The sequence below is a fragment of the Hemitrygon akajei genome, chromosome 7 (genome assembly GCF_048418815.1).
Source record: "Hemitrygon akajei chromosome 7, sHemAka1.3, whole genome shotgun sequence".
Taxonomy (NCBI): Eukaryota; Metazoa; Chordata; class Chondrichthyes; order Myliobatiformes; family Dasyatidae; genus Hemitrygon; species Hemitrygon akajei.
The window spans coordinates 163860419-163886834 of record NC_133130.1 but is presented as its reverse complement, the minus strand read 5'-3'; the positions used below and the strand labels follow the sequence as shown (position 1 = coordinate 163886834).

The 26416-nt window shown below is 44.6% G+C and overlaps 1 protein-coding gene across 1 annotated transcript in view; it reads left to right on the top strand.

The window, feature by feature from the left end:
- Positions 1-23728, top strand: part of LOC140731132 (tumor necrosis factor ligand superfamily member 6-like) — a 39432-nt gene extending 15704 nt beyond the window's left edge. The window contains exons 2-4 of the mRNA XM_073052454.1: positions 6665-6707; positions 11582-11623; positions 18804-23728. Of these exons, the coding sequence (XP_072908555.1) occupies positions 6665-6707; positions 11582-11623; positions 18804-19189 (471 nt within the window). The 3' untranslated portion in view covers positions 19190-23728. The remainder of the gene's footprint in view (positions 1-6664; positions 6708-11581; positions 11624-18803) is intronic.
- The last annotated feature ends 2688 nt before the right edge of the window (positions 23729-26416 follow it).

The following is a 26416-nucleotide window of genomic DNA, read 5'->3' as shown; positions in this document are numbered from 1 at the left end:
TAATACAACCCCATTAATGTGGTCATATCTTTCCTGTTTCTCAGCTCCACCCATATGGCCTCGGTAGACAAGCCCTCTAATCTGCCCTGCCTGAGCACTGCTGTAACATTTTCCTTGACTAGCAATGCCACCCCCAGCCCCCACCCTTCATCCCTCTACCTCTGTCACATCTGAAACATCTAAACCCTGGAACATTAAGCTGCCAGTCCTGACCTTCCTGCAGCCAAGTTTCACTAATGGCTATAATGTCATAATTCCACATGTCAATCCACACCCTCAGCTTGTCTGCCTTTCCCACAATACTCCTCGCATTGAAATAGACACACCTCAGAAGATTATTACCACCACACACAAACCTTCTATTTGTGACTTTGCATGAACTTTTAACATCATTTATTTTCACCCCCGCTCCACTATCTGCTCTGTCACCCTGATTCCCATCCCCCTGCAAGTCTAGTTTAACCCTCCCCAATAGCACTAACAAAACTCCCTGCAAGGATATTGGTGCCCCTGTAGTTCAGGTGTAACCCATCTCTCTTGTACAGGTCCCACCTGCCCCAGGAGAGATCCCAATGATCCTGAAATCTGAAACCCTGCCCCCTACACCAGTTCCTCAGCCACGTGTTCATCCTCCAGAGCATCCTATTCTTACCCTCACTGGCACGTGGCACAGGTAGCAATCCTGAGATTACCACCCTCGAGGTCCTGCTTTTTAACTTCCTACCAAGCTCTCCATACTCACTCTTCAGGACCTCCTCACTCTTTCTTCCTACGTCATTGGTACCGATGTGTACCATGACATCTGGCTGCTCACTCTCCCACTTCAGAATGTTGTGTACGCGATCAGAGAGATCCCTGACCCTGGCACCCGGGAGGCAACAAACCATCCAGGAGTCTCTGTCACGACCACAGAACCTCCTGTCTGTACCTCTAACTATCGAGTCCCCTATCACTACTGCTCTCCTCTTCTTCCACCCTCCCTTCTGCACTGCAGAACCAGACTCAGTGCCAGAGATCCGGCTGCCGCAGCTTGTCCCAGATAAGTCCCCCCCCCCCAACAGTATCCAAATCGGTATACTTGTTGAGGGGAATGGCCACAGGGGAGCCCTGCACTGCCTGCCCTTTCCCCTTCCCTCACCTGACAGTAACCCAATTACCTGTGCATTGCTCCTTTGGAGTAACTACCTCCCTGAAACTACTATCTATAAACTCCTCATTCTCCCGAATGATCCGGAGGTCATCCAGCTCCTGCTCCAGTTCCCTAACACGGTTTGTTAGGAGCTGCAGCTGGATGCACTTCTTGCAGGTATCATTGTCAGGGACACCAGACGTCTCCCTGATTTCCCACATCCTGCAAGAGGAGCATTCGAGCATCCTGCCTGGCATTCTCTCTACTCTAAATAAAACAAAACTTACTGGTACTTACCCTCTTCACGCCAAAGTCTGTCGAGCCAAAGCCGTCCCACTCTGCTCCCTCTCACTCCGCTTCCTGCTGGATATGGTGGTCATCTTTTTAAACCTTTGGCGCTCTACGTCACGCGCCTATGCAGTCTAGCTTCTTTTCCCCCAGCACGGTAAAAAAAAGGCTTCTCTCCGAGATTCCTTACTTCACTCTCAGCCTCTTGCTCCAATTTAAAAGAGACCGTTGAAAATTTCTCTCCTTTTTAAACCTTTGGCGCTCTACGTCACTCACCTGCGCAGTCTAGCCTCTTTTCCCCTTACTGTCCTTGCTTTTAACTGATATATACTTTTGTTGAGCACTGTGAAAAATCTCTTTGAAAGACTTCCACTGTTCCTCAACCATCCCACAATACAGCCTGTGTTCCCAGTCTACACTAGCCAAATCCTCCCTCATCCCATTGTAGTCTCCATTGTTTAGGCATAATACCCTGGTTTCAGATTGAACTATTGCACCCTGCATTTGTATGTGAAACTCAGTCATACAGTGATCACTCTTTCCAAGAGGATCCCTAACAACCAGATCACTAATTTTGCCTGTCTCATTGCACAGGACCAGATCTAAGATAGCACGTCCCCCTGTAGGTTCAGTAACATGCTGTTCAAGAAAGCCATCATGGATGCTTTCTACAAAGTCCTCCTCAGGACTGCCTTGACCAACTTGATTCACCCAGTCTATGTGCAAGTTAAAGTCCCCCATGATAACTGTTGTTCCATTCTTACCTGCCTCAGATATTTCTGTTCATTGCCTGTGCCACTGTAATGTTATTCAATAGCCAATAGACATCTCCTACCAATGATTCTTTGCCTAATCTCTACCCAGATGGATTTAACATTCTGCTCCTCAGATCTTATATTGGTCTTATATTTATCTCAGATCTTATATTCCTCACTGTTGCCCTGATATCATTTTTAATTAAGAGCGTTACTCCACCTCCCTTACCTTCTTGCCTATCCTTCCATATTACCTGATATCCTTGGATATTTTGAAACATAGAAACATCGAAAACCTACAGCACAATACAGGCCCTTCGGCACAGAATACTGTGTCGAACATATAATTACTTCAGAAATTATCTAGGGTTACCCATAGCCCTCTATTTTTCTGAGCTCCATGTACCTATCTAGAGTCTCTTAAAAGACTCTATCGTATCCGCCTCCACCACCGTCGCCAGCAGCCCATTCCACGCACTCTGCACAAAAAACTTATCCCTAACATCTCCTCTGTACCTACTTACAAGCACTAAAACTATGCCCTCTCGTGCTAGCCATTTCAGCCCTGGAACAAACCCTCTGACTATTCTCACGATCAGTGCCTCTCATCATCTATCACCTCTCATCCTCCGTCACTCCAAGGAGAAAAGGCCAAGTTCACTCAACCTATTCTTGTAAGGCATGCTCCCCAATCCAGGCAGCATCCTTGCAAATCTCTTAGTAAGGTGACCAGAATTGAGCACAGTCCTCCAGACCAGAGTCCTATATAGCTGCAATATTACCTCTCAGCTCCTAAACTCAATCCCTTGATTGATGAAGGCCAATGCACTGTATGCCTTCTTAACTACAGAGTCAACCTGCGCAGCAGCTTTGAGTGTCCTATGGACTCAGACCCCAAGATCCCTCTGATCCTCCACACTGCCAAAAGTCTTACCATTAATACTATATTCTGCCATCATATTTGACCTACCAAAATGGACCACTTCACACTTATCTGGGTTGAACTCCATCTGCCACTTCTCAGCCCAGTTTTGCATCCTATCAATGTCCCGTTGTAACCTCTGACAGCCCTCCACACTATCCACAACACCTCCAATCTTCGTGTCATCAGCAAACTTACTAACCCATCCCTGCACTTCCTCATCCAGGTCATTTATAAAAATTACAAAGAGAAGGGGTCCCAGAACAGATCCCTGAGGCATATCACTGGTCACTGACCTCCATGCAGAATATGACCCATTTACAACCACTCTTTGCCTTCTGTGGGCAAGCCAGTTCTGGATCCACAAAGGAAGGTCCACTTGGATCCCATGCCTCCTCACTTTCTCAATAAGCCTTGCATGAGCTACCTTATCAAATGCCTTACTGAAATCGATCTACACTACATACTGCTCTACCTTCATCGACGTGTTTAGTCACATCCTCAAAAAATTCAATCAGACTCGTAAGGCACAACCTGCCTTTGACAAAGCCATACTGACTATTCCTAATCATATTATGTTTCTCCAAACGTTCATCAATCCTGCCTCTCAGGATCTTTCCCATCAATTTACCAACCACTGAAGTAAGACTCACTTGTCTGTAATTTTCTGGGCTATCTCTACTCCCTTTCTTGATTAAGGGAACAACATCAGCAACCGTCCAATCCTCCAGAACCTCCCCCATCTGCATTGATGATGCAAAAATCATTGCCAGAGGCTGAGCAATCTCCTTCCTCTCCTCCCACAGAAGCCTGGGGTACATCTCATCAGGTCCCGGTGACTTATCCAACTTCATGCTTTCCAAAAGCTCCAGCACATCCTCTTTCTTAATGCCTATATGCTCAAGCTTTTCAATCCACTGTAAATCATCCCTACAATCACCAAGACCATTTTCCATAGCGAATACAAAAGCAAAGTATTCATTAAGTACCTCTGCTATCTCCTCCGGTTTCATACACACTTTTCCACTTGATTGGTCCTATTCTCTCACGTCTTATCCTCTTGCTTCCCAATTTAATTCCTAATCCTCTCCACCATGAAACCACGTCTCTGTAATGGCCAATAAATCATACCTCTTTGTACTGATTTGAGCCACAAGTTCACTGAATTTGTTTCGAATACTACAGGCATTCAAATGAAGTGCCCTCACACTCATGGTGCTTTTAAAATCTTGTAATCTTTCACTCTTTTGCACTTGACTTTTCTTCGCTCCACTCTTACTTTTATTTTTATCTTCTGTTTTTTCTTTTATCTTTATCTACACTTTTCTTTTTTACTTTATCCATACTTCTCCAATCTGTTGAACCCACCCACCTACCATTTGGTTTAAAGCCCTATCCACAGCCCTAGTTATTCCATTTGCAAGGATCCAGGTTCTATCCCGTCTCATTGGTACAGCTCCCTCCTTCCCCAGTATTGGTGCCAATTTCCCACGAATTCAAATCCACTTCTCCCACACCGATCCTTGAGCCATGCTTTCAATTCTCTAATCTTTTTGACCATGTGCCAATTTGCACGTGGCTCAGGTAGTAATCCAGAGATTACCACCTTTTTGGTTCTGCGTTTTAATTTTGTCCCTAGCTGCTCAAATTCCCTCAGCAGAACCTCTTTCCTCATTCTACCTATGTTGTTGGTGCCCACGTGGACCATGACAAAGGGATCTTTCCTCTCTCACTGCAAATTCCGCTGCAGCTCAGATAAGATGTCCTGAATCCAGGCACCAGGCAGGCAACACAGCCTTCGGGACACTCTATCCCTGCGACAGAGAACTCTGACTATTCCCCTGACTGTATGATTCCCAATTACCGTTATATTACTCTTCTCTTCCCCCTCTTGAATGGCTCCCTGAACTACAGTGCCATAGTTGGGTTGCTCGTCCTCCCTACAGCCCCCACTGTCGTCCACACAGGGAGCAAATATCTCAGACCTGTTGGCTGAGGCTCCTCCAGCACTGGCTCTTGGATCCCACTACCCGCCTCACTCACAGTCACACCTTCTTGTTCCTGATCACAGAGCAAATTTGAGGCAGCTAATCTGATGGGTGTGACTACCTGCTGACACAGAGAATCCTGGTAACTCTCCCCCTCCCTGATGTGCCGCAGTGTTTGAAGCTCAGATTCCAGGTCATCAACTTTGAGCCTGAGTTCCTCGACAGTCAACACTTGCTGCAGGTGTGGTCACCAGCAACCACATTATGCAGCTACAGCACATCACCTGATCCTGCATCAACCCTACTTTATTTAGTTAGCTGTAATTCAGTGACTTTTTATTTAACCACTAGAAAAGCCTTATTTGCTGTTTACCTGTGCATCCTCGCCAAAGCCTCAAGTTCCCACTCCGACACCGGTCCCCTCACACAGTGGCCACTCTGCTTTGACCCTGCTTTACCTTTATTTGCTCCTTTTAATGAATCACGAATGGACTGGTCTGCAACTAATGCGCCGAGCCCTGCAAAACACTCCTTTTCAAACTCTTCTCCCCGTCCTGTGCGTAGCTCTCTCTCTCTCTACGGATCGATTGGTCCGCTGCTAATGAAATATAAATCGGCATCAGCAGCGTCTCAGGAGTTGCAGTCGGTGTTGAGCTCAATGTTGGGCTGCCTGCGGGACTCCAGCTCTGGATTTACACTCAAAGCCTTTCCCATGGGTGGGTATAGTCTCCTAAATGAGATGGCAACCACCACTGACAAGCCCCGTCTGCCTGCACGACTAGTTTTCAGGTACCAGTAAGCCACCTTTGGCCCTTCTACAGTTAGTAGAAATGGTTCCATTGGGCTTAGTAGAAAAGCCACACGTGAAGGCCAGGAGCTGGACTTGGTTCTCAGAGGCTGTTTGAGATGCACGCTGTTGAGAGTATTTACTTGGTAGTGGGAGTTAATCTCATTAGGAAAGACATTAGATGAAAACTTTACTGATTCTAATTTAGGAATGGCCACAGAAACAAGTAAGTTTTGTTTGCATAATACTGGGGCTAGCACTCTCTGCTGAGCACTCTAGGTGCACCACATTGGGAGATGGAGATCTGTGTTCAATGCTCTTTTAGGCAGATGTAAAGTATCCCACAGTCTTGTACCAATGAACATCATTGCTTGGTCACTATGCTAATGCTTACTGACCTTGCTTGTCTATATGCCCACAGTTACTGTAATCCACTTCACAAACATGGCACTGTGTCCAAAGCAGTTTAGACATTGGAACGGACCATTTAGCTGCAAGTATTTCGTTTTTACTTGTGAAGTTGTCTTTAACTTAGAAAGCTAAATCAAAAACACAAAAGAACTGCAGACACTGGAAATCCAGAACAACACACATAAAATGCTGGAGGAACTCAGCAGGTCAGGCAGCGTCTATGGAGAGGAATAAGGAGTCGATGTTTTGACCTGAGACATCTCGTCCAGTCAAATCAATATTTGACGCTAAAGTATTTTTAAATTAATAATTTCAAATCAGCCTGTCCTTTTTGCCCTTTAAAAAAAATCTAAGCTTCAAAAGTTTTCTTCTGTCTCTTCACAGGACTTGGGACGTACTGACCCTTTGCAAGGAGATAAACCATCAGGTACATTCTAATTGGACCATTGAATCTGTAAAGAAATGCCTGTTGCTTGCATGAAAGTGGAAAACACTGTTAAACCAAGTTGATGTTATAATTGAATGCTTGCTCTATGACCTTTAGAGAATGAGTTTTTGACGATGCTGTGCACTGATGTGGTGTCAATTACAGGATTGATTGCTTGAAGTTTCGGAGAAATTCTCAGCTTGCTGGTGGTTGTTTCAGAGATTGTCTGACCAAGCCCAGTGTTCTGCCTTGCTGACACTTCAATCTGCCCACTGTGCTTTTCAAAAACAGTTGCTCTGGGAGAATATTTTCATTGATCAGGAACATGGAACATTATAGCACAGTACTGGCCCTTCAGACCATGATGTTGTGCCAACTTTTTAACTTACTCGAAGATAATCATTCCCTCTGACATGACCCTCCACTCTTCTGTCATCTGTGAACCTTTCAAAGTTTCTTATACGTATCTGTCTCTACCACCACCCTTGACAGGGTTTTCCATGCAACCCCCACTCTCTGTGTACAGGACTAACCTCTGACATCCCTGCCATACTTTCCACCAATCACCTTAAAATTATGGCCCCTTGTATTAGCTCCCTGGGAAGAAGTCTCTGGCTGACCACTCTATACCTTTAATCATATTGTACACCTCTATCAAGACTCCTTTCATCCTCCTTCACTCCCAGGGGAAAACCCTAGCTCAGTCTAACCTCAGAAGACATGCTGTCTAATCCAGGCAGCATCCTGTTAAATCTCCTCTGCACCCTCTCTAAAGTTTCCATAACCTTCCTATAATGTGGCAACCAGAACTGAGCACAATATTCTTACTGATGTAGGTCTCTGGGCCTCAGTGACATAACTGAGACGGGCCAAGATGTCCAGGCATGGTGTCTGTACAACTCTCCTGCACATACATATGCTCCCAACAGTTTCCTTCCAAACAATGTCTGAGTGGACACTTTTATTGAGTGTGGTCAATGTTGTCCCATCCATTGATGATCTGTGCAGCATCTGTTTGTTGGAATTTGGCCTTCCAACATCAGCCGTCCCACTTGGCCTCTCAGGAGAAAGCAACCAGGTCGCTCTTCTGCAAATCTCCGTGTGAAATGCCACCACTCTACACCAGGAGGTGGAGAGAAGGAGAGGGGGTTTCTCAGCAAGGCGTGAGAGTGCAGCATCAAAGAAGTGGCACTATCCTGTCCCACTACTCCTAAGCATTTGACCCAGGCCAGAATAAGCTTTCAGAAGCTCCATATGAGTGGTCTCACTCTCAGCTTTGCTCCCAGGTTGCGCTGAGCACTGAACCAAACTGTTATAAGTGCTGATCCAACTAAACTGGTCAATAGATCACAGTACTTAAGAAAAGTGCTGAACTTTGACTGCCTATATAAATTCACATTCTATCAAAGCTGACTGTAACATCAAGCTAGTAAGCAGCCAATGTGACCACTCCATTTGGTTAATATTAACCAGATGAAGCAAGAAATCAGATTGTTAATGTTAAATAAGTTCCAGTTGTTTGTGATCGGTCAGTAATGCATTTCATTGGCTAATCGGGCACCACTGTAGTGTAGCAGTTAGTGTGATGCTATTACAGATCAGGGCATTTGGAGTTAGGAGTTCAATTCCAGCACTGTCTATAAGGAGTTTGTACATTCTCCCTGTGGAATATGTGGGTTTCCTCCCACAGACCAAAGACATACCAATTAGTAGGTTAATTGATCATTGTGATTAGGTTAATGTTAAATGGGGGGGGGGGGTGCTGGGCAGTGCCACTCATTGAGCCTGTTCCTCACTGTATCTCCAGATAAAAAATAAATAAATTTCTTTCTATTTGCCTCTTGTGAGACACTGGCTTCCCTTACTAAAGACCAAGAGGTTGGGGGATGTGGCCTTCAGAGCAAATCCTTCCTAACTTGGTGCTCATTGCCAGCTTTGCTGAGAGTTAGCTTGTATCCCAGCCAGTAAACTATACAGATTATGGGGAAAAATTAACATATCTGAAAGGCTACCTTGGTATTTTCACAAACTAGAAGTTTATAGGCTTAACTTGATATTTTCTGCTTGCGATACCATCTGAAATCTTTGGCTCATATCTACAGAAAGGTGCCAGACAAGGGTCAGTGACATCCTGAGGGATCCCATCCAGCCTGCTCACGGACTGCTTGTCCCTCTTCCATCAGGGAGGAGGCTTCCATTCTCGGATCACCAGACTCAAAAACATTTACTTTCCCCACTGATCAACACCTCCACCCACTAGCTCACCCCTCCACACCCCCAACCACCACTGCTCTATCAGTTCCTGTCAGTCACCGTATGTACAGACACTCCTGTACCTAGTGTCACTTCATGGACATCAATCAGTGGATATAAGCTATCTTATGTATTTCTGTTTACTGTGTTTTTTATTTTGTTCTTTATCTTATTGTGTTTTTTGTGCTGCATCGGATCCAGAGTAACAATTCTTTTGTTCTCCTTACACTTGTGTACTGGAAATGACATTAAACAATCCTGAATCTTCAATCTTCAATACGTTCTCTCACCCCCAGCAGGCAGCCGTAAAACTCTTCTCAGATTTCCCCATGTTCTGCATGATTTGGAAAAAGTCTCTGAACCTGGCATTAATTGCAACAAGTGAGACATTGAAGTAATTAACTATCCAGCAGTGATCCCATTAACACTGGCTGACGTTAGACGTGTGTGTGTGTGTGTGTGTGTGTGTGTGTGTGTGTGTGTGTGTGTGTGTGTGTGTGTGTGTGTGTGTGTGTGTGTGTGTGTGTGTGTGTGTGTGTGTGTGTGGGTGTTTATGAATGATCTGAGAGCAGAGCACTGTAATATCTCCATGTGAGAGTGAGAATGAGTAAGTGCTTGGTGAATTCAATCACATTACTATTTATTGCCACATTGGAGACTCATTTTGAAACTGTCTTCACCAAGAAGAAGAAGAATCAATTGAAGCCCCAAGCCTTTCCCAAAAGCCTTTAATTCCTTTCTTCCCAAATGTCACTCATTTCAACTGAACTGTTTATTATTTATTGTAATGCCTGCACTGTTTTTGTGCACTTTACGCTGTCCTGTGTAGGTCTGTAGTCTAGTGTAGCTTTCTCTGTGTTGCTTTTTACGTAGTTCAGTCTAGTTTTTGTACTGTATCATGTAACACCATGGTCCTGAAAAACATTGTCTCATTTTTACTATGTACTGTACCAGCAGTTATGATTGAAATGACAATAAAAGTGACTTGACTTGACTTGACAGAAGAATTTATCTTTGAAGCAGATTGTTGCTGAAGTTATTGCAACCCCAGCTTTAAGATGCTATCTGCCAGTTTACAACCTGAAGCCCTTGTGTTCCCACGGACAGATATGGTTGTCTTTGTCTCTGTCTCAGGTGAATCCTGGACTCTTACTGGACAGAAAGAGTCTGTTTCATTCTGCCCATGCTGATCAGTAACAGTTTCTAGGTGATTCCCACTTCCCAGCTGTTGGTCGACAGTGGCCCAGGCCATGAGTTTCATTACCATAAGACATTACCACATAGGCGCAGAATTAGGCCATGCAGTCTGCTCCACCATTCAATTATGGCAGATTTATTATTCCTCTCAACCCATTCTCCTGCCTTCTCCCCATAACCTTTGATGCCCTGACTAATCAAGAACCTATCAGCATCTGCTTTAAATATACCCAATGACTTGGCCACCACTGCTGTCTGTGGCAATGAATTCCACAGATTCACCACCCTATAGCTAAAGAAATTCCTCCTCATCTCTGTCCTAAATGGATGACCCTCTATTCTGAGGCCGTGCCCTCTGGTCCTCGACTCGCCCACTATAGGAAACATCCTCTCCACATCCGCTCTCTCTAAACCTTTCAATATTTGAAAAGTTTCAGTGAGATTCTCCCTCATTCTTCTAAACTCCACCAACTACAGACCAAGAGCTATCATATGTTATGTTAACCTTTTTATTCCCACGATCATTCTCGTGAACCTCTTCTGGACCCTCTCCAATGCCAGCACATACCTTTTCAGATAAGGGCTCAAAGCTGCTCTCAGTTCTCCAAATGCAGTCTGACCAAAGCCTTATAAAGCCTCAGCATCACATCCTTGCTCTTATATTCCAGTCCTATTTCCCTGGAGGAGCTGGTTTTTAAATGTACTGAGGTTCTTGTCTCCTATCTCTCTCCCACAGTGTATCCTTGACCCTTACCTTCCCCTGTGAAGACTTCCTCTAACAACCTCTGCTGGGCTCTGTTACTGACTGCTCTGTAGACTGAGATCAGCTCTTTGTATGCCCTCTGCTCTGATCTACGTGATTTTGCATGTTTTAATCACTTTACACCTCAGTTAACAGTCTCTTCCTGAATCTGATTGAAAACAAGTGCAGCAGGCAGACATCTAAAATAAGAGTGCCCTTCGGCTGGGCAGGCAGCTCCTGTAGAGACGGGAACTGAGCTGGTGATTGAGAAAACTCGCAGCAGCTCGTCAGATTCAAACATTAACTGTCTCTGCTTTTTTTTACACACACACACACACACACACACGCACACACACACACACACACACGCGCACACGCACGCACACGCACACACACACACACACACACACACACACACGCGCGCGCACACACACGCACACGCACGCACACGCACACACACGCACACACACACGCACACGCACGCACACGCACACACACACACACACACATCCCCCCACCCCCCACCCTTAAGCAGACACTGCTCATATATAGAATTCTCCATCTCAGATTCTCAGCCATCCTCAGCAGGCCCCGGAAGTTTAGATGAACAAATGCAGTTTAAAGCTTTAAATAAAACACAGATCATATCAGCTGATTCAATCGTGTCCTCTTTTATTCACAGTGCCCACAGAAGAACCACTTAGAAGGGTCACATTCTTTCAAGGTAAGTCACATTACACAGATTCTGTTAAGATTGTGAATCACATGTAACTTGCAGTGAGATGTGGAGGCTGCGTGTTTTCTGGAACATATCACTTATAGGCTCAGAGTTCCCGAACTACATTCACTGGCCACTCTACTAGGTACAGGGAGGTAACCCGATATGGTCCCCTGCTTCTGTAGCCCATTCATTTCAAAGTTCGACGTTGTCCAACTTTGGGAGCCGGTTGCGCCCGATCAGTGAGTGGGAGCACGAGAAGAAGCATCGATATTATTTAGGACTGCAGATGAAACTTAAGAAAAGCCAGCGCTTCGCGGCAGTTTTCCAAGTTGGACTGTGCCCAACCAGTGAATGAGTTTTGTTAAACGGGTGAATAAAAATAAGGCAGGGGTAAGGAGAGACTGCTGCACATGAAAATCTCAGGAGATCAGCCATTTCTGAGATACTGAAACCAGCCCACCTGGCAACAACAATTATTCCGTGGTCAAAGTCACTTAGATCACATTTCCTCCCCATTCTGATGTTTGGGCTGAACAACAACTGAACCTCTTGACCACGTCTACATGTTTTTATGCATTGAGTTGCTGCCACATGATTGGCTGATTAGATATTTGCATTAACGAGCAGGTGTGCAGATGTGCCTAATAAAGTGGCCGCTGAGCGTATTTGCATACAGATGGAGAAATTCTCACGGAGAGAGAGTCAAGTTTCTCAAGCAATACTCATGGTGTCATTGTAATAGAGTCATAGGATCATAGACCTGTACAGAAGAGAAACAGGCCCTTTGTTCCATCATGTCTATACTGTCCACCATACCTGTCTACACTAATCCCACTTGATTCATCATCCCTCTGTTCCCTGATCTTTCCAATACCTGTGCAGATGCCACATCAATATTGTTATTGTTCCTGGCTCACCACCTCCTCCAGCAGGCAATGATATTGTACCTAACTTTTCACCTGCTTTAAGATGAAAGCCTCCCCTCCCACATAGCCCCCCATTTTACCATCATCCATGTACCTCTCTAAAATGTTCCAATCACCACCCTTCACAGGGTGTTCCGCACACTTACCACTCTCTGTGTAAAATAGCTATCTCCGTCACCCCGCTATGCGTTCCTCCAATCACCATAAAATCATGTCTCCTTGTATTAGCCATTTCTGCCCTGGGAAGAAATCTCCTGTTATCCACTTGGTCTAGGCTTCTTAGCACCTGCACGCCTCTCTCATGCCACCTCTCATCCTCCTTCATTCCAGAGAAGAGCAAAGTATAAAAGAAAACAAGCATATCAAACACAAGAGATTCTGCAGATGCTGGAAATCCAGAGCAAAACACACACAAAATGCTGGAGGAACTCAGCAGGTCAGGCAGCATCTGTGGAGGTGAATGAAGAGTTGATGTATATCAGGCATCACTTCAAAACACAAATCATACTTGTATTAAATGAGGCATAGAATATCAGATAGGAGAGGTTTGGACACAGTCCCTGCAGGGTACTTCATTCCAGTGGGAAGGGCATGGTGCATGGGAAGGGATGAAGAGAGCATTTCACCCAATGTTGTGGGTCTTGAGACCTGTAGCTGACAAAGAACTGGAGTGTCTGGGGGAAAAATGATCAGCTGTGTTGGAGAGAAGGGTTAGATTGGTCTTAGAGTAGGTTTAAAGGTTGTACAACATTGTGGGCTGAAGGACTTGTACTGGGCTGTATGTTCTATGTTCTATGACGTGTGATTGAGCAGAATTAACATGGATTAATCAGAGTCAGGTTTATTATCACTGATTTATGACATAAAATTTGTAGTTTTGCAGCAGCAGTCCTGTACAAAGACATGAAAATGTATAAATTACAAATTTAAAAACGATTTCATAAATGAATGAATAATGAGGCATGTATGTTCATGAAAGGGAAATTATGTTTGACATATCAATTGGAGATTTTGGAGAGGGAGAGAGGAGAATGGTTGCGATATTAGCCCTGTTCAAGGGGTTGGTCATTACTTGAAGATGTAATCCACACGTGTAGATTCATTTGGGCCAAAAACAAGTTGCTTTTGCACACAGGATTCTGCACCTTGCTGAGCGTCAAGGAGCAAAAAACCACCTGTGCATCATTTGAATGACTGCGAACTAGCTAATGTTAACTTTGTTATTGGGTAGGTTTCCAGGATGAAGAATTCTTAGCCCAAAATGTCGACTATTTATTCCCCTCCATAGACGCTGCCTGGCCTGCTGTGCTCTGTGTGTGTTCCTCAAGATTTCCAGCATCTGCAGAATCTTGTGTTAATGACAGGTAGCAGTAAGCTGCTTTTGCATACCAGAGCAGGCCTGTGTCCTCAGCTCTCTCATTGTAGACTGCGAAGGAGGTGGAAAAAGTTTGCTTTTTACCGATGTAGATTATTAGAAATGTTTCAGATGTAGATCAACTGTAATGAGCAGAGTTCTTGGATGTTAGAATATGTAACTCAATTCTGTTCATGAATTACTCATGATGAGTTTCGCTTACATAGCATTACCTCAGCAACCCTCGAAATTTCAATAAATTCAGTATGATGAACAGAGTTTGGCAGTGAAGTCAGCGAAGACATCATTTTTATCATAAAATATTAAATATTAGCTTTATTTGTCAAATGTACATCAAAATGCCCATGGTAGCATAACAGTTAGTGTGACACAATTGCAGTTCGAGGCATTGGAACCTACAAACTCCTCACAGACAACAGCAGGGATTGAACCCTGATTGGTGACACTGTAAAGCATTGTGCTAACCACTGTGTTACCGGGTCACCCCCCTGGACCTGGACAGGGTTAGAAGTCAGGGAAAGGGAAACTTTGATTGTTGAATGCCCTCATCAGCCTGTCTGAGAGCTTTGTGACTGAGAACGGTACTCAGTGAGGAAACAGGCACTGAGGGTGGAGCCAGAGTTCAGATGGTCAACCAAAGACACATTCCTGTAAGCTGTAATATTTACTGCAATGTTAAGTGGCCAGTTTGGTGCTGCCTGTAACCACTGCTCTTGTGTTTGGGAAGTTCTCTGTCACCACAGTACGGAATGCAGACGCTGCTTTGCACATTGGCTCATGACAAATGGACATAGCAAAGATGACAAACCTCCCGATAAGTCACTTTAAATCACTCTGGGACAGATTACGTAGAGCAGAGATCAAACTGTAAGTTATTAAACAGAATGGGAGGAAGAGTTGATGTTTGGTCTTTAGCAGTGAATGTCTGCACGGTGGTGTTAGCCACCTCCACTGTTCCACTGTAAGAACTTGCTGCTATTTACCCACACGTGGGTAACACAGAGGCTGGAGCAAACCTTGGCTCAGATGCTGATTTTGTTTCTGAAGTGGATGTCGGAGACGATGTTTTCTAAAGTGGGACCAAAGGGCACAGCCTCAGAGTGAGAAACTTCCATTTGGAACAGAAATTAAGAGGAATTTCTTTAGCCAGAGGGTGGAAAATCTGTGGAATTCATTGCCACGGATGGCTAGGAGTCCAAGTTATTGGGTATCTTAGACAGTTTCTTGATTAGTCAGGACAACAGAGGTTATGGGGAGAAGGCAGGAGAATGATTAATAAATCAGCTATAATAGAATGGCAGAGTAGACACAATGGGCCAAATGAAGGAAGTATGCCCTGGCTTGGCTCTGGGAAGTTTCTGAGTTCTGCTATCAATGGAATTGGCACCACTCCTAGAAAGTTGCTGTAGTTGGATGTTAGACCCACATGTCATAGGAATAGATACAGCAGTAGACATCTTGGTTTGACCTTAGTTTCTAATACAGAGGGAAGAGCTGTGCTAAGTCATGGGGCCACACAATACTCACTGAATTTAAAACATAACCGCGACACCTCCTCTCTTTGCTTACATGTGAAAGTTGCTGTTTCAGTTAATATTGTCTACGCAAGTGTAGGAAACATTACCAGAAGATGTCATGGGTACCTTTGAAGCCACGTGGGTGAGACGTCATGGGAAAGGCAGGTCAAAACCATCGCACCCTGCAGCTGTTTTCCACTTGCCCTAGAGTTCCGGCAGTTGGGATCTTCTACAACATTATAGCCCTGTAAATTAAGAACTTTAAAACTCACCCAAGATCTGGTAAAAGTGTAAACGTTCCCCAGTTGGAAACAATGTACAGGCAATGAATTACAAAGTGAAAGTTCAAAGTTCAAAGTAAATGTTATTATCAAAGTACATATATGTCACCATATTCAACCCTGATATTTATTTTTCCATGAGCATACTCAGCAAATCTATAGACTAGAAACGATAATAGGATCAATGAAAGATCAGCCAGAGTACAGAAGACAACAAACTGCGCAAATGCAAATAAAAATGAACAGCAATAAATAATGAGAACATGAGATAATGAGTTCTTAAGACCATAAAATATAGGAGCAGAATTAGGCCATTTGGCCCATCAAATCTGCTCCACCATTTCATCATGGCGGATCCAATTTTCCTTTCAGCCCCAATCTCCTGCCTTCTCCCCGTATCCCTTCATGCCCAGGCTAATCAAGAATCTATCGACCTCTGCCTTAAATACACGTAAAGTCTTGGCCTCCACAGCTGCCTGTGGCAAAGAATTCCACAGATTCACCACTCTATGACAAAGAAATTCCTCCTCATCTCCATTGTAAAAGGACACTCTTCTATTCTGAGACCATGTACTTTGGTCCTAGACTCTTCTACCGTAGGAAACATCCTCTCCACATCCACTCTATAAAAGCTTTTCACCATTCAATAGGTTTAAATGAGGTCACCCCTCATTCTTCTGAATTATAGTAAATACAGGCCCAGAGCCATCAAACGTTTGTCATATGACAAGCCATTCAATCCTGCACTCATTTTTGTGAACCTCCTTTGAACTCTTTCTGGTTTCAGCACATCCTTTCTAAGAAAAGGGGCCCAAAGCTGCTCACAATATTCTAAGTGAGGCCCCACAAATGCTTTATAAATTCTCAACATTACACTCTCACTTTTATATTCTAGTCCTCTTGAAATAACTGCTAACATCGCAAGGGTATTCCCAAGTCCTCTTGCGCCTCAGGTTTTTTTTTGTATTTTCTCTCCATTTAGAAAGTAGCTAACCCTTTCATTTCTTATTTCAAGTGCACAGTCCTACACTTCCCAACACTGTATTCCAACTGCCATTTCTTTGCTCATTCTCCTAATCTGTCTGTCCTTCTGAAGCCTCTCTACTTCCTCAAAACTACCTGCTCCTCCATTTATCTTCATATTGTCTGCAAACTTTGTAACAAAGCCATCATTTCCACCATCCAAATCCTTGACATGTAGCATAAAAAGAATTGGTCCCAACACAGGCCCCCGTGGAACACAGGCAGCCAGCCAGAAAAGACTCCCTTTATTCCCACTCTTTCTCTCCTGCCAGCCAGCCACCGGTTTATCCATACTGGAATCTTTCCTGTAATACCATGGGCTCGTAGCTTGTTAAGCTGCCTCATGTGTAGAACCTTGTCAAAGGCCTTCTGAAAATCCAAGTACACAAAATCAATGGATTCATCCTGCTTGTTACTTCTTCAAAGAATTCCAACAGAGATTAAGTAAGATTATTGGTGAGATCTCACTTTGGGACAGTTTGACATTTTTTTAATATATTGTCACATGTAGTGAGATTGAGTGAAAAGCTTGTCTTCCATACTGTTCATAGAGTTCAAATCATTACATAGTATATTGAGATAATGCATTGACACAGTCAATAGAAAAATAGAGGGCTGTGTGGGAGGGAAAGGTTGGATTGATCTTGGAGTAGGTTAAAAGGATGGCACAACACCGTGGGCTGAAGTGCCTATAGAGTGCTATATATCCTATGTTCTATGTACCAAAGTAAAATAACAGAACGCAGAATAAAGTGTAACAGTTGCATAGAAAGTACAGTGCAGGTTGACTATAAGGTGCAAGGTCATAACAAGGTAGATTGTGAGGACAACAGGCTGCATGAAAGCGTAGCAGTTAACATGACACTATTACAGCTCCAGCAACCCGCTGTCAATTCCCACGGCTGGCTGTGGTGTTCTTCCCATGACTGTGTGGGTTTCCTCTGGGTGTTCCAATTTCCCCTCTCATTCTAAAGACAAATCAGTTAGGGTTAGTAAGCCATGGGCATGCTACGCTGTGCCGGAAACAGGGTGACTCTTGCGGGCAGCCACCAACTCATTCTCAGAATGTGTTGGTTGTGGACACCAACAACTCATTTCACTGTGAGTTTCAATGTATCTGTGACGAATAAAGCTTATCTAATCAAATCTTATTGTACGGGGGGCTCTTCAATAGTCTTATTATCAAAGTCAAAGTAAATTCATTATCTAAGTGTGTATATGTTACAATTTAGAACCATAGAACCACAGAACATTACAGCACAGAAACAGGCCTTTTGGGCCTTCTCGGCTGTGCTGAACCATTTTTCTGCCTAGTCCCACTGACCTACACCTGGGCCATATCCCTCCAAACCCCTCTCATCCATGTACCTGTCCAAGTTTTTCTTAAATGTTAAAAGTGAGCCTGCATTTACCACTTCATCTGGCAGCTCATTCCACACTCCCACCACACTGTGTGAAGAAGCTCCCCCCTAATGTTCTCTTTAAACTTTTCCCCCTTCACCCTTAACCCATGGCCTCTGGTTTTTTTCTCTGCTGGCCTCAGTGGAAAAAGCCTGCTTGCATTCACTCTGTCTATACCCATCATAATTTTATACACCTCTATCAAATCTCCCCTCATTCTCCAGGGAATAAAGTCCAAACCTATTCAACCTTTCTCTGTAACTCAGTTTCTCAAGTCCCAGCAACATTTACTACCCTGAGATTCATTTCCTTGCAGGCATTCACAGGAAAATAAAAAAATATATAATTTATGAGAACTATACACAATAAAGACTGACAAGCAACCGATGTGCAAAAGAAGACAAACTGTGCAAATAAACAAAAATAATAACACTGAGAACATGAGTTGTAAAGTCCTTGAGAGTGAGTCTGCAGGTTGTGAAATCAGTTCAGAGTTGTGGTGAGTGAAATTATCCACGTCAGTTCAGTGGCCTGATCGTTGAAGGGTAATAATAGTTGGGTTAAAGTTTCCCTGAGTATGTTAAAATTGTTAAAGGATTTTTGATGACATTTCTGATTTTCCTCAAAAGAAACACTAACCTGTAACCAATCAATTTTCAGGGCTGAGGAATTTGACAGAAAACCACACTAAGCTGATATGGATTGGAAGCAAGGCAGACAGCAGCTCCCATAACATAGGGGAGAAAGGGAATTACAATGTTTACACCCAGGTAACATTCCAGGGAACATACTGCAATGAGAATCTTCTGCTGACTATAACTTTGTGTAAGAAGGAACAGAAGGTCAGAGACAAGGAATTACTCATGACCAGTGTGTCACCCTGTGAAACTCGGGGAAACAAAACGTGGACCAGAACTCTCTCCCTCTCCGCCATCTTCTACTTCGAGAAAGGAGACGAGATTTATGTCAAAACCACAAGCATGAAATATGTTGAATTCAAATACATCTATAATAATATCTTTGGTATTTATAGATTACAACACTAGGACAAATGGTGGGTGATTTAAGAGTGGCCTTAGTTTCTGTATTATTTATTTCTGTTTAGTTTCTGTTTCTTTGTTTGATTTGACAATCTTTTGGTTATCAATCTTGCTGCCTACCTCCCTATTTATCTATTTATATATCAGTGAACTTTTTTATTCTTTTCAAGTAATATTTTTGTATGTTGTGCTCCATTCTTTGTTAATTCTTTGCCTGGATTAGAGAGTATATGTAATGGAAAGATTGAATCAGCTAGGGCTTTTCTCTTGGGAGTGAAGGAGATGAGAGGTGGCTTGATAGAGGTGTAAAAGATGATAAGGGGCATTGTTAGAGTGGACAGCTGGAGACTTTTTTCCCAAGGTGGAAATGGTTAATATGAGGGGACATAATTTGAAGGTGGCTGGAGGAAGGTGTAGGGAGGATGTCGGAGTTAGGTCTTTTACACAGAGAGTGGTGCATGTGTGGAGGGCGCTGCCGGGCTGGTGGTAGAGGCAGATACATTAGGACATTTAGATAGGCACCTGGATGATGGAAAAATGGAGGGTTAGATTGATCTTAGAGTAGGTTAAATGTTTGGCACAACATTGTGGGCTGAAGGGCCTGTACTGTGTTTAGTGTTCTGTGTTCTACATAATTCCACAGGTCAGGTCAATGCTTCCTCCCTGTTAGTTGATCACAGTCTGTACTCTGTTCAGCTACACACATAATACTGAAGGAACTCAGCAGGACTGGGTTCTGATGAAAGGTCTTGGCCCAAAATTGTTCCTCTTCCTTTATTCCTGTCCAGAGATGCTCCCCCCGCTGCTGAGTTCCTCCAGCATTATGTATGCATTGACCTGGGCTTCCAGCATCTGCAGAATCTCTTGTGTTTATCTCTTCCTCCTCCCTAACCCTGGTCTCTTTCCCCACTCCCAACCTCCAACCTAAAGGAGGTATATCAGAGGATGAAAACCTGAGGAGTAGAAGTGAGATTAATCAAAGGGGAAAAAGAGTGATAGTAACACACACAAAATCCTGGAAGAGTTCAGCAGCTCAGGCAGCATCTTTGGAGCGGAATGAACGGTCAGCCTTCATCAGGACTAGTCTGCTGAGTTCCTCCAGCGTCCTGTGTTTGTTGCTCTGGATTTCCAGCAACTGCAGAATCTCTGGTGTTTATAGTTGGCTACTGACCCTGAACTTGTACTCAACCTGTGTCTGTGAGGGACAGATGTAATCAAAGAGAAACCAACCTTGTTTAATCAGGAGCCAGAGCTGTGCCATCAAATCTGTCTGCCCATCATCCTCTGCCCAATATCCAAAATGACTCAAATACTAATTTTATACCCTATACTTGCCTCCCGTCACCCGCAGGACAGGTGAAGAGGGTGATTTATTGGTCTCATGGAACTAATCAGATGTCACTGACTCTGTGCCTGGTATTGCAAAGGCAGCTGGCATCGCTCTGCAGTCTGATTCATGAGGATGGGAAACCAGTGGAGGATCAGAGTCATCGATAACAAATTCCACAACTGATGTGTTCAGATTGTGTTTACAGCCTGCTTGGCTTGTCCATCCCCGAGTTCTCCTGCTGACACAGATGATCAGATTACAGTCTTTCAACCATTTGTTTAAGGGCATCATCTTAACCTCCCCACCTTCTCTGCGCACTGCGCTCACATCACCTCAATACCTCTTCCTCATCCCCTCACCTCCACCTCCCCTCTCCACCCCTCACCTTCCACCCCTCTCACCCCAGCACCCTTCTCCACCCCACCTCCCATCCAACCACCACCCCCTCCACCGCCACTCTCTACTTCCCCTCCTCACCCCAACCCCCACCACCCATCTCCACCCCTCTTCCCCTCTCCACACCCACCTTTCTTCTCCAACCCTTACCTCCCCTCCCCACGTCCTCTACTCTCCCCCCTCTTCTGTTCTCCCCATTTCCTTTCCCAAGGGCAGTGTTGGAAACAGTTATTTTTATTATTTGTAACTACTGGAATATCTGCAATGGTCTAACGTATAAATAAGCTGGCATTGGATAACGAACACATTTCTGACTTCGACTGATGACCATTTGCTGGTGGTCATTGGTTCCAAAGCAAAGAGGCTCCAGCAGTCTCTGTTTTCCAATCATTGGCACACCGATCATCCCGAACGGATTACACCGGATCTGTCCGCTGGTATTGTTGGTTTACACCGAATCTGCTCACCAGTATTGTGGTGTTACGCCCGATCAGCCCACCGCGATCGTTTGCATTCGTTAGAGCTCGTGAATTTAACCAGGAATTCACGGGGCAGGAATGACATGGACCTTCCCGGTGCTGCGGATAAGTAAACCGAACACAGTTGCGGTTTTAATCACTACTCTCTCGCTACTTTATGTATCACGGATACAATTCCCTTCATCAGAGACTCAGTCAGACATTTAATCCCGGAGGGTGAAGGCACGGAAGTTCAAACACAACTCCTCTCGGTCACGAGTTCCAGCTGAGTTTGTCCGGAGATGTTGGATCAGGTTTGTGGAGAGCCATTCACGGTCGCTGCCTGGTCTGGTCCGGACAGTTTGGTGGCATTCTGAACAGACACAATTCAGGCGCCGGCACTTTAACTCACAGAATCTTCAGCGATTCACCTTGGGTTGGGAAAAGTGAATCTCTTTATTCGTCTGCAATACTGGGTTACTGTTAATGCATCTGGTTTACTTTACGTTGATTTAATCGATTTTAAAATGTTTTAGATATTTCCAGAAGTGTTTGTTTAATTGTTACAATCACTCAGGCATGATGGAATAGACTCGATGGGACGAACGGCCTAATTCTGTTCCTATGGCTGATTGTCTTATGGTCTTAGTACTTGTGAATAGTCCTAAATCTCATTACGTTACGCATTTTATTAAACTTCGGTAACTGGTTAAATGGTCTCCACACTTCCACCAGTGGACAAGTGACCAGGAGAGGCACAGCTTCAGAGCAGATCCCACACTGGGCTCAGGCACCACTTCCCCGGAAGTGGACTCAGGAAACCGCATGGGGATACGTCATCTTTTCCCGTGGAGCCATGCTGCTGCAGCAACTTTGGGGTGCCACGTTAGTATAGCAGTTTGCACAATGCCATTACAGCTCAAAGGTCAGAGTTTGGACTTCAGTTCTGGTGTCCTCTGTCACGAGTTTGTCCGATCCTCCTCCTGAATGCATGGCTTGCTCCCAGCTGCTCTGGTTCCCTCCCACAGTCCAATCGGTATCAGTTAGTGGGTTACTTGGTCATTGTAAATTGTCACATGATATGGCTCGGGCCAACTGGCTTGAAGGACCTGGAAGAACCTGTTCTGCACTATATAAATAAAAAATAGTCAGATCACGGTTAGCTTCAGTCTCTGAGAGTCCAACTTTGGTTTAGAGGAGGAAGCTTCTCAGTGAGCGTGGGGGGGGGGGGGGGGCAGAGCAGAGTCGGGGAAACACTCTCTCCAACAAGCTCAGTTATCCAAAGAATTTGAACAAAACTAAATGAAATCGGAACAAATCTGAGGTAATTGTGTCATCTATGTCCACACAGAAAGAGAGTTTGTGCTATAAATACAAAGTTCATATATGTCACCATATACACCCCTGAGATTGTCTTCTTTGTGGGCATTCACAGTAAGTTCAAGGTACAAAATAACAGTAATAATAATAACACATAAGACAGAGGAGCAGAAAACGGTCAACCCATCATGGTATGATAAAGTAAGTTCATAGGTTCAAAGGTCCAATTTATTGTCAGAGAAATGTATACAATATACATCCTGAAATGTTTTTTCTTCACAAACATCCACAAAAACAGAGGGATGCCCCAAAGAGTGAGTGACAGTTAAACGTGAGAACCCCAAAGCCCCCCCAACTCCCCCTCTCACGTGTAAGCGGCGGCGCGCAACAATCCCCCCTCCCCCCACCGGCAAAACAAAAATCACACCCGCTACTGAGCACAAGCGTGAGCTAAGCGATAGCAAAGACACAGACCTTGTAGTCACCCCAAAGGCTATCGCAATTCATCCGGCATTCATCTACCACAGGTTCTCTCTTTCTCTAATAAGGGAGAGGGAGGTGTTCCCCATTTTCACAGGAAGCAGGAGACATAACAACAACCCGCTGGTTTATGACATTAAAAAGTCCGCTTTGTCGCTTTTTAGGTTGTGGGAACAGTTCAGTGTTGGGGTGTGAAGTTGAGTGAACTTACCCCTCTGGTTCAAGAGCCTGACGGTTGAGGGGTAGTAACTGTTCCTGAACCTGGTGGTGTGGGACCTGAGGCAGCACATAGCCTGAGTGGTGGGGGTACAACTTCTGACTCCTCGTAAATGCTTAAGCAATCAGATAACAGAATCTCTTTGGTGATTTTTTTTTTCTGTATTTCAAAATGGTTTAAAATGTTGCTCTCTTGAAAGCTTTGTCTTTAGTGTTAGACAACTGTCATGAGAGATTTTGAATGTATTTCTTATTTCAGGATGTGATCCATCTGGTTTTTACTGTCTATGATAAAAACATCCTGTATTTAAAGTTAAACTTGTCTGATTCTATAAATTATTTATGCTCTGCTTGACCCTTGTCATGCTTTTGTGAAATAAAGAAGTGGTGAACTTGTGTTACCTCATCTGATCCGGTCGTCATTATTATGCATCATGCTGTATGTCACGGGCAATCACGGTCTTTCTGCAACCATGATTATTCTTGGCATAATTTTTCTACAGAAGTCCTTTGCCATTGCTTCCTCTGGGCAGTGTCTTTGCAAGACGGGTGACTCCAGCCATTATCAATACTCTTCAGAGGTTGTCTGCCTGGCGTCAGTGGCCGCATAACCAGGGCTTGTGATAGGCACCGGCTGCTTCCACAGCTGATCGGGTGGGGGGCTGAGCAGAGATACACTTTGTCCAAGGGTGACCTCCAGGCTGGCAGAGGGAAGGAGCACCTTACACCTCCTTTGGTAGAAACATATCTCCACCCAGCCACTCAATCTGATAGAGGTTTATAAGATTATGAGAGGCACAGATAGAGTAGACACAGTATCTTTTTCCCAGGGTTGCAATTTCTAATACCAGGGGGAATGCTTTTAAGGTGAGAGGGGGTAACTTCAAAGGAGGTGAGGGGCAAGTTGTTTTTTTTAAAAAGAACACCAAGACTCACCCCGACAGCCAGGGCCAGTGAAGTGACCAGGAGGCGGCAGGCAAATGGGCCAGGAGAGCCTGTGCACTGTTAGAACATACAACATGTTCATGATGGATGCTCGGCCTGGTGTGGTGCTAGAGGCTGATATATTAGGGACTGTTAAGATAGGTTTGTATAGGCACATGGGTGTGAGGGAAATGGAAGGAAGTGGGCATTGTGTAGGCAGAAGAGATTAGTTTAGTCGGCCATTTGATTACTAATTTATTTGGTTCAGCACAACACTGTGGGACAAAAGGCCTTTTCCTGTGCTGTACTGTTCTACTCTGTACAGCCTCTCCTAGCCCGCTCGCCTGCCACCTTGTGGTCGCTGCACTGGTGTGAGTTGGTATCGGCACAGTGGCGGCGAGAAATAGCCATTCCTTCAGCATCCAGCAGGTGGGGTGAGAGGGCCAGAAAGCAGGAATATCACTGCCCAGGACTGGGAGGAGGAAGTTCTGAATCGGACCTCCTACCACTCACGTGCTCTCACACTCTTCCCCTTGAGATCGAGAGATGAATGATCCTCTCGAGCAGCGAGAGGGCCTCTATGATGGCCCAGAACACTGGGTGGACATTCACTATATCCCACAGTGACCAGTCTAAACTAAATAAAGCCACGAGCTTTGACCTCCTTGATTCACAGGCTATACCAAAGTTCCAGGTATATTTATTATCAAATTATGTACACTATATACAACCTTGATTTGTCTCCTTCCAGCAGCCACAAACACCCAATGTGCAGAAAAAAAATTATGCAAACAATAAAAGTAAGCAAATAGCTTACAGAATCAAAGGTCATGAAAGTGAGTTTACAGCCACAGCCAATTCAGGAGCTTCATCTCAGTGCAGAGATGAATAAACCTCATAGAGCAGCGAGCTGAACCGACTGTTCCCTCTCCTCCGGCCCCATCACCCTCTCCTTTTCAACCTGGCCCGTGCTTAAATCAGCCAAACCTCAAGCTGTTCCTTAATGTCGGACCCTGGCCCTACGGCTTTGATATGCTCTCATGCCTAGGCCCGTCTGCCTTCGATGCAGCCTATATCTGACTTTTCCAATCTGGCCTGGTGTTTAAGTCAGTCAAACATCAGCCTGTCCCTTGCTGTCAGACCTGGGTTCTGCTGCCTCAACTCTGCCTAGCCTTGGTTCTGTTCTTTTGACCATCCAGGTCTGCTCTAGCAATGGCCAAACATTTGATCATTCCCCACTCTCGGGCCTGGGCCGAGCCACCTCAGTTTGGCCCATACATACCACGCCTCAACCATCCTGCACCTTTGGAACTTCAGTTCATACTGCAAAAAAGCCAGGTTATACAGTTGGTTCAAAAGCTCGGCTCCGGAAGGGAAGTTACAAGCTATTGTTTGTGGTGATCGCTTTCCAGAAAAAAAGTGTGATTAATCGAGTAGTAGCTTTGTTTTGCTTCCCGTTGGTAAGTAGTTGCTGTGATTCACCAGCACTGCCATACTGCCATCTGACAGATGGGCAGAATTAAGCCGTTCAGCCCCTCGAGCCTGCTCGAGGTGTCTCCAATTTTGTTCCAGGTGTAAATATGTCCGAAGAGGCTTTCCTTTATCCTGGGGAGGGCATGTAGGGAATATAAGACCATATGACCACAAAACATAGGAGCAGAATTAGGCCATTCAGCCCATTGAGTCTGCTCTGCCATTCCATCATGGCAGATTTGTTATCCCTCTCAACCCCATTCTCCTGCTTTCTCCCTGTAACCTTCGATGCTCTGACTACTCTTGAACCTATCAATTCTGCTTTAAATCTATTCAATGACTTGGCCTCCACAGCTGTCTGTGGCAATGAATTCCACAGATTCACCACCCTCCGGCTAAAGAAATTCCTCTTCATTTCTGTTTTAAATGGACATCCCTCTATTCTGAGGCTGTGCCCTCTGATCCTAGACTCGGCAACATGAGGAAACATGCTCTGTACATCCACTCTATAGACATTCCAATATTCAGTAGGTTTCAATGAGATCCCCTGTCATTCTTTTAAACTCTACTGACTTTAGGCCCAGAACCTACAAACACTCCTCATATGTTAACCTGGGATCATTCTTGTGAACCATC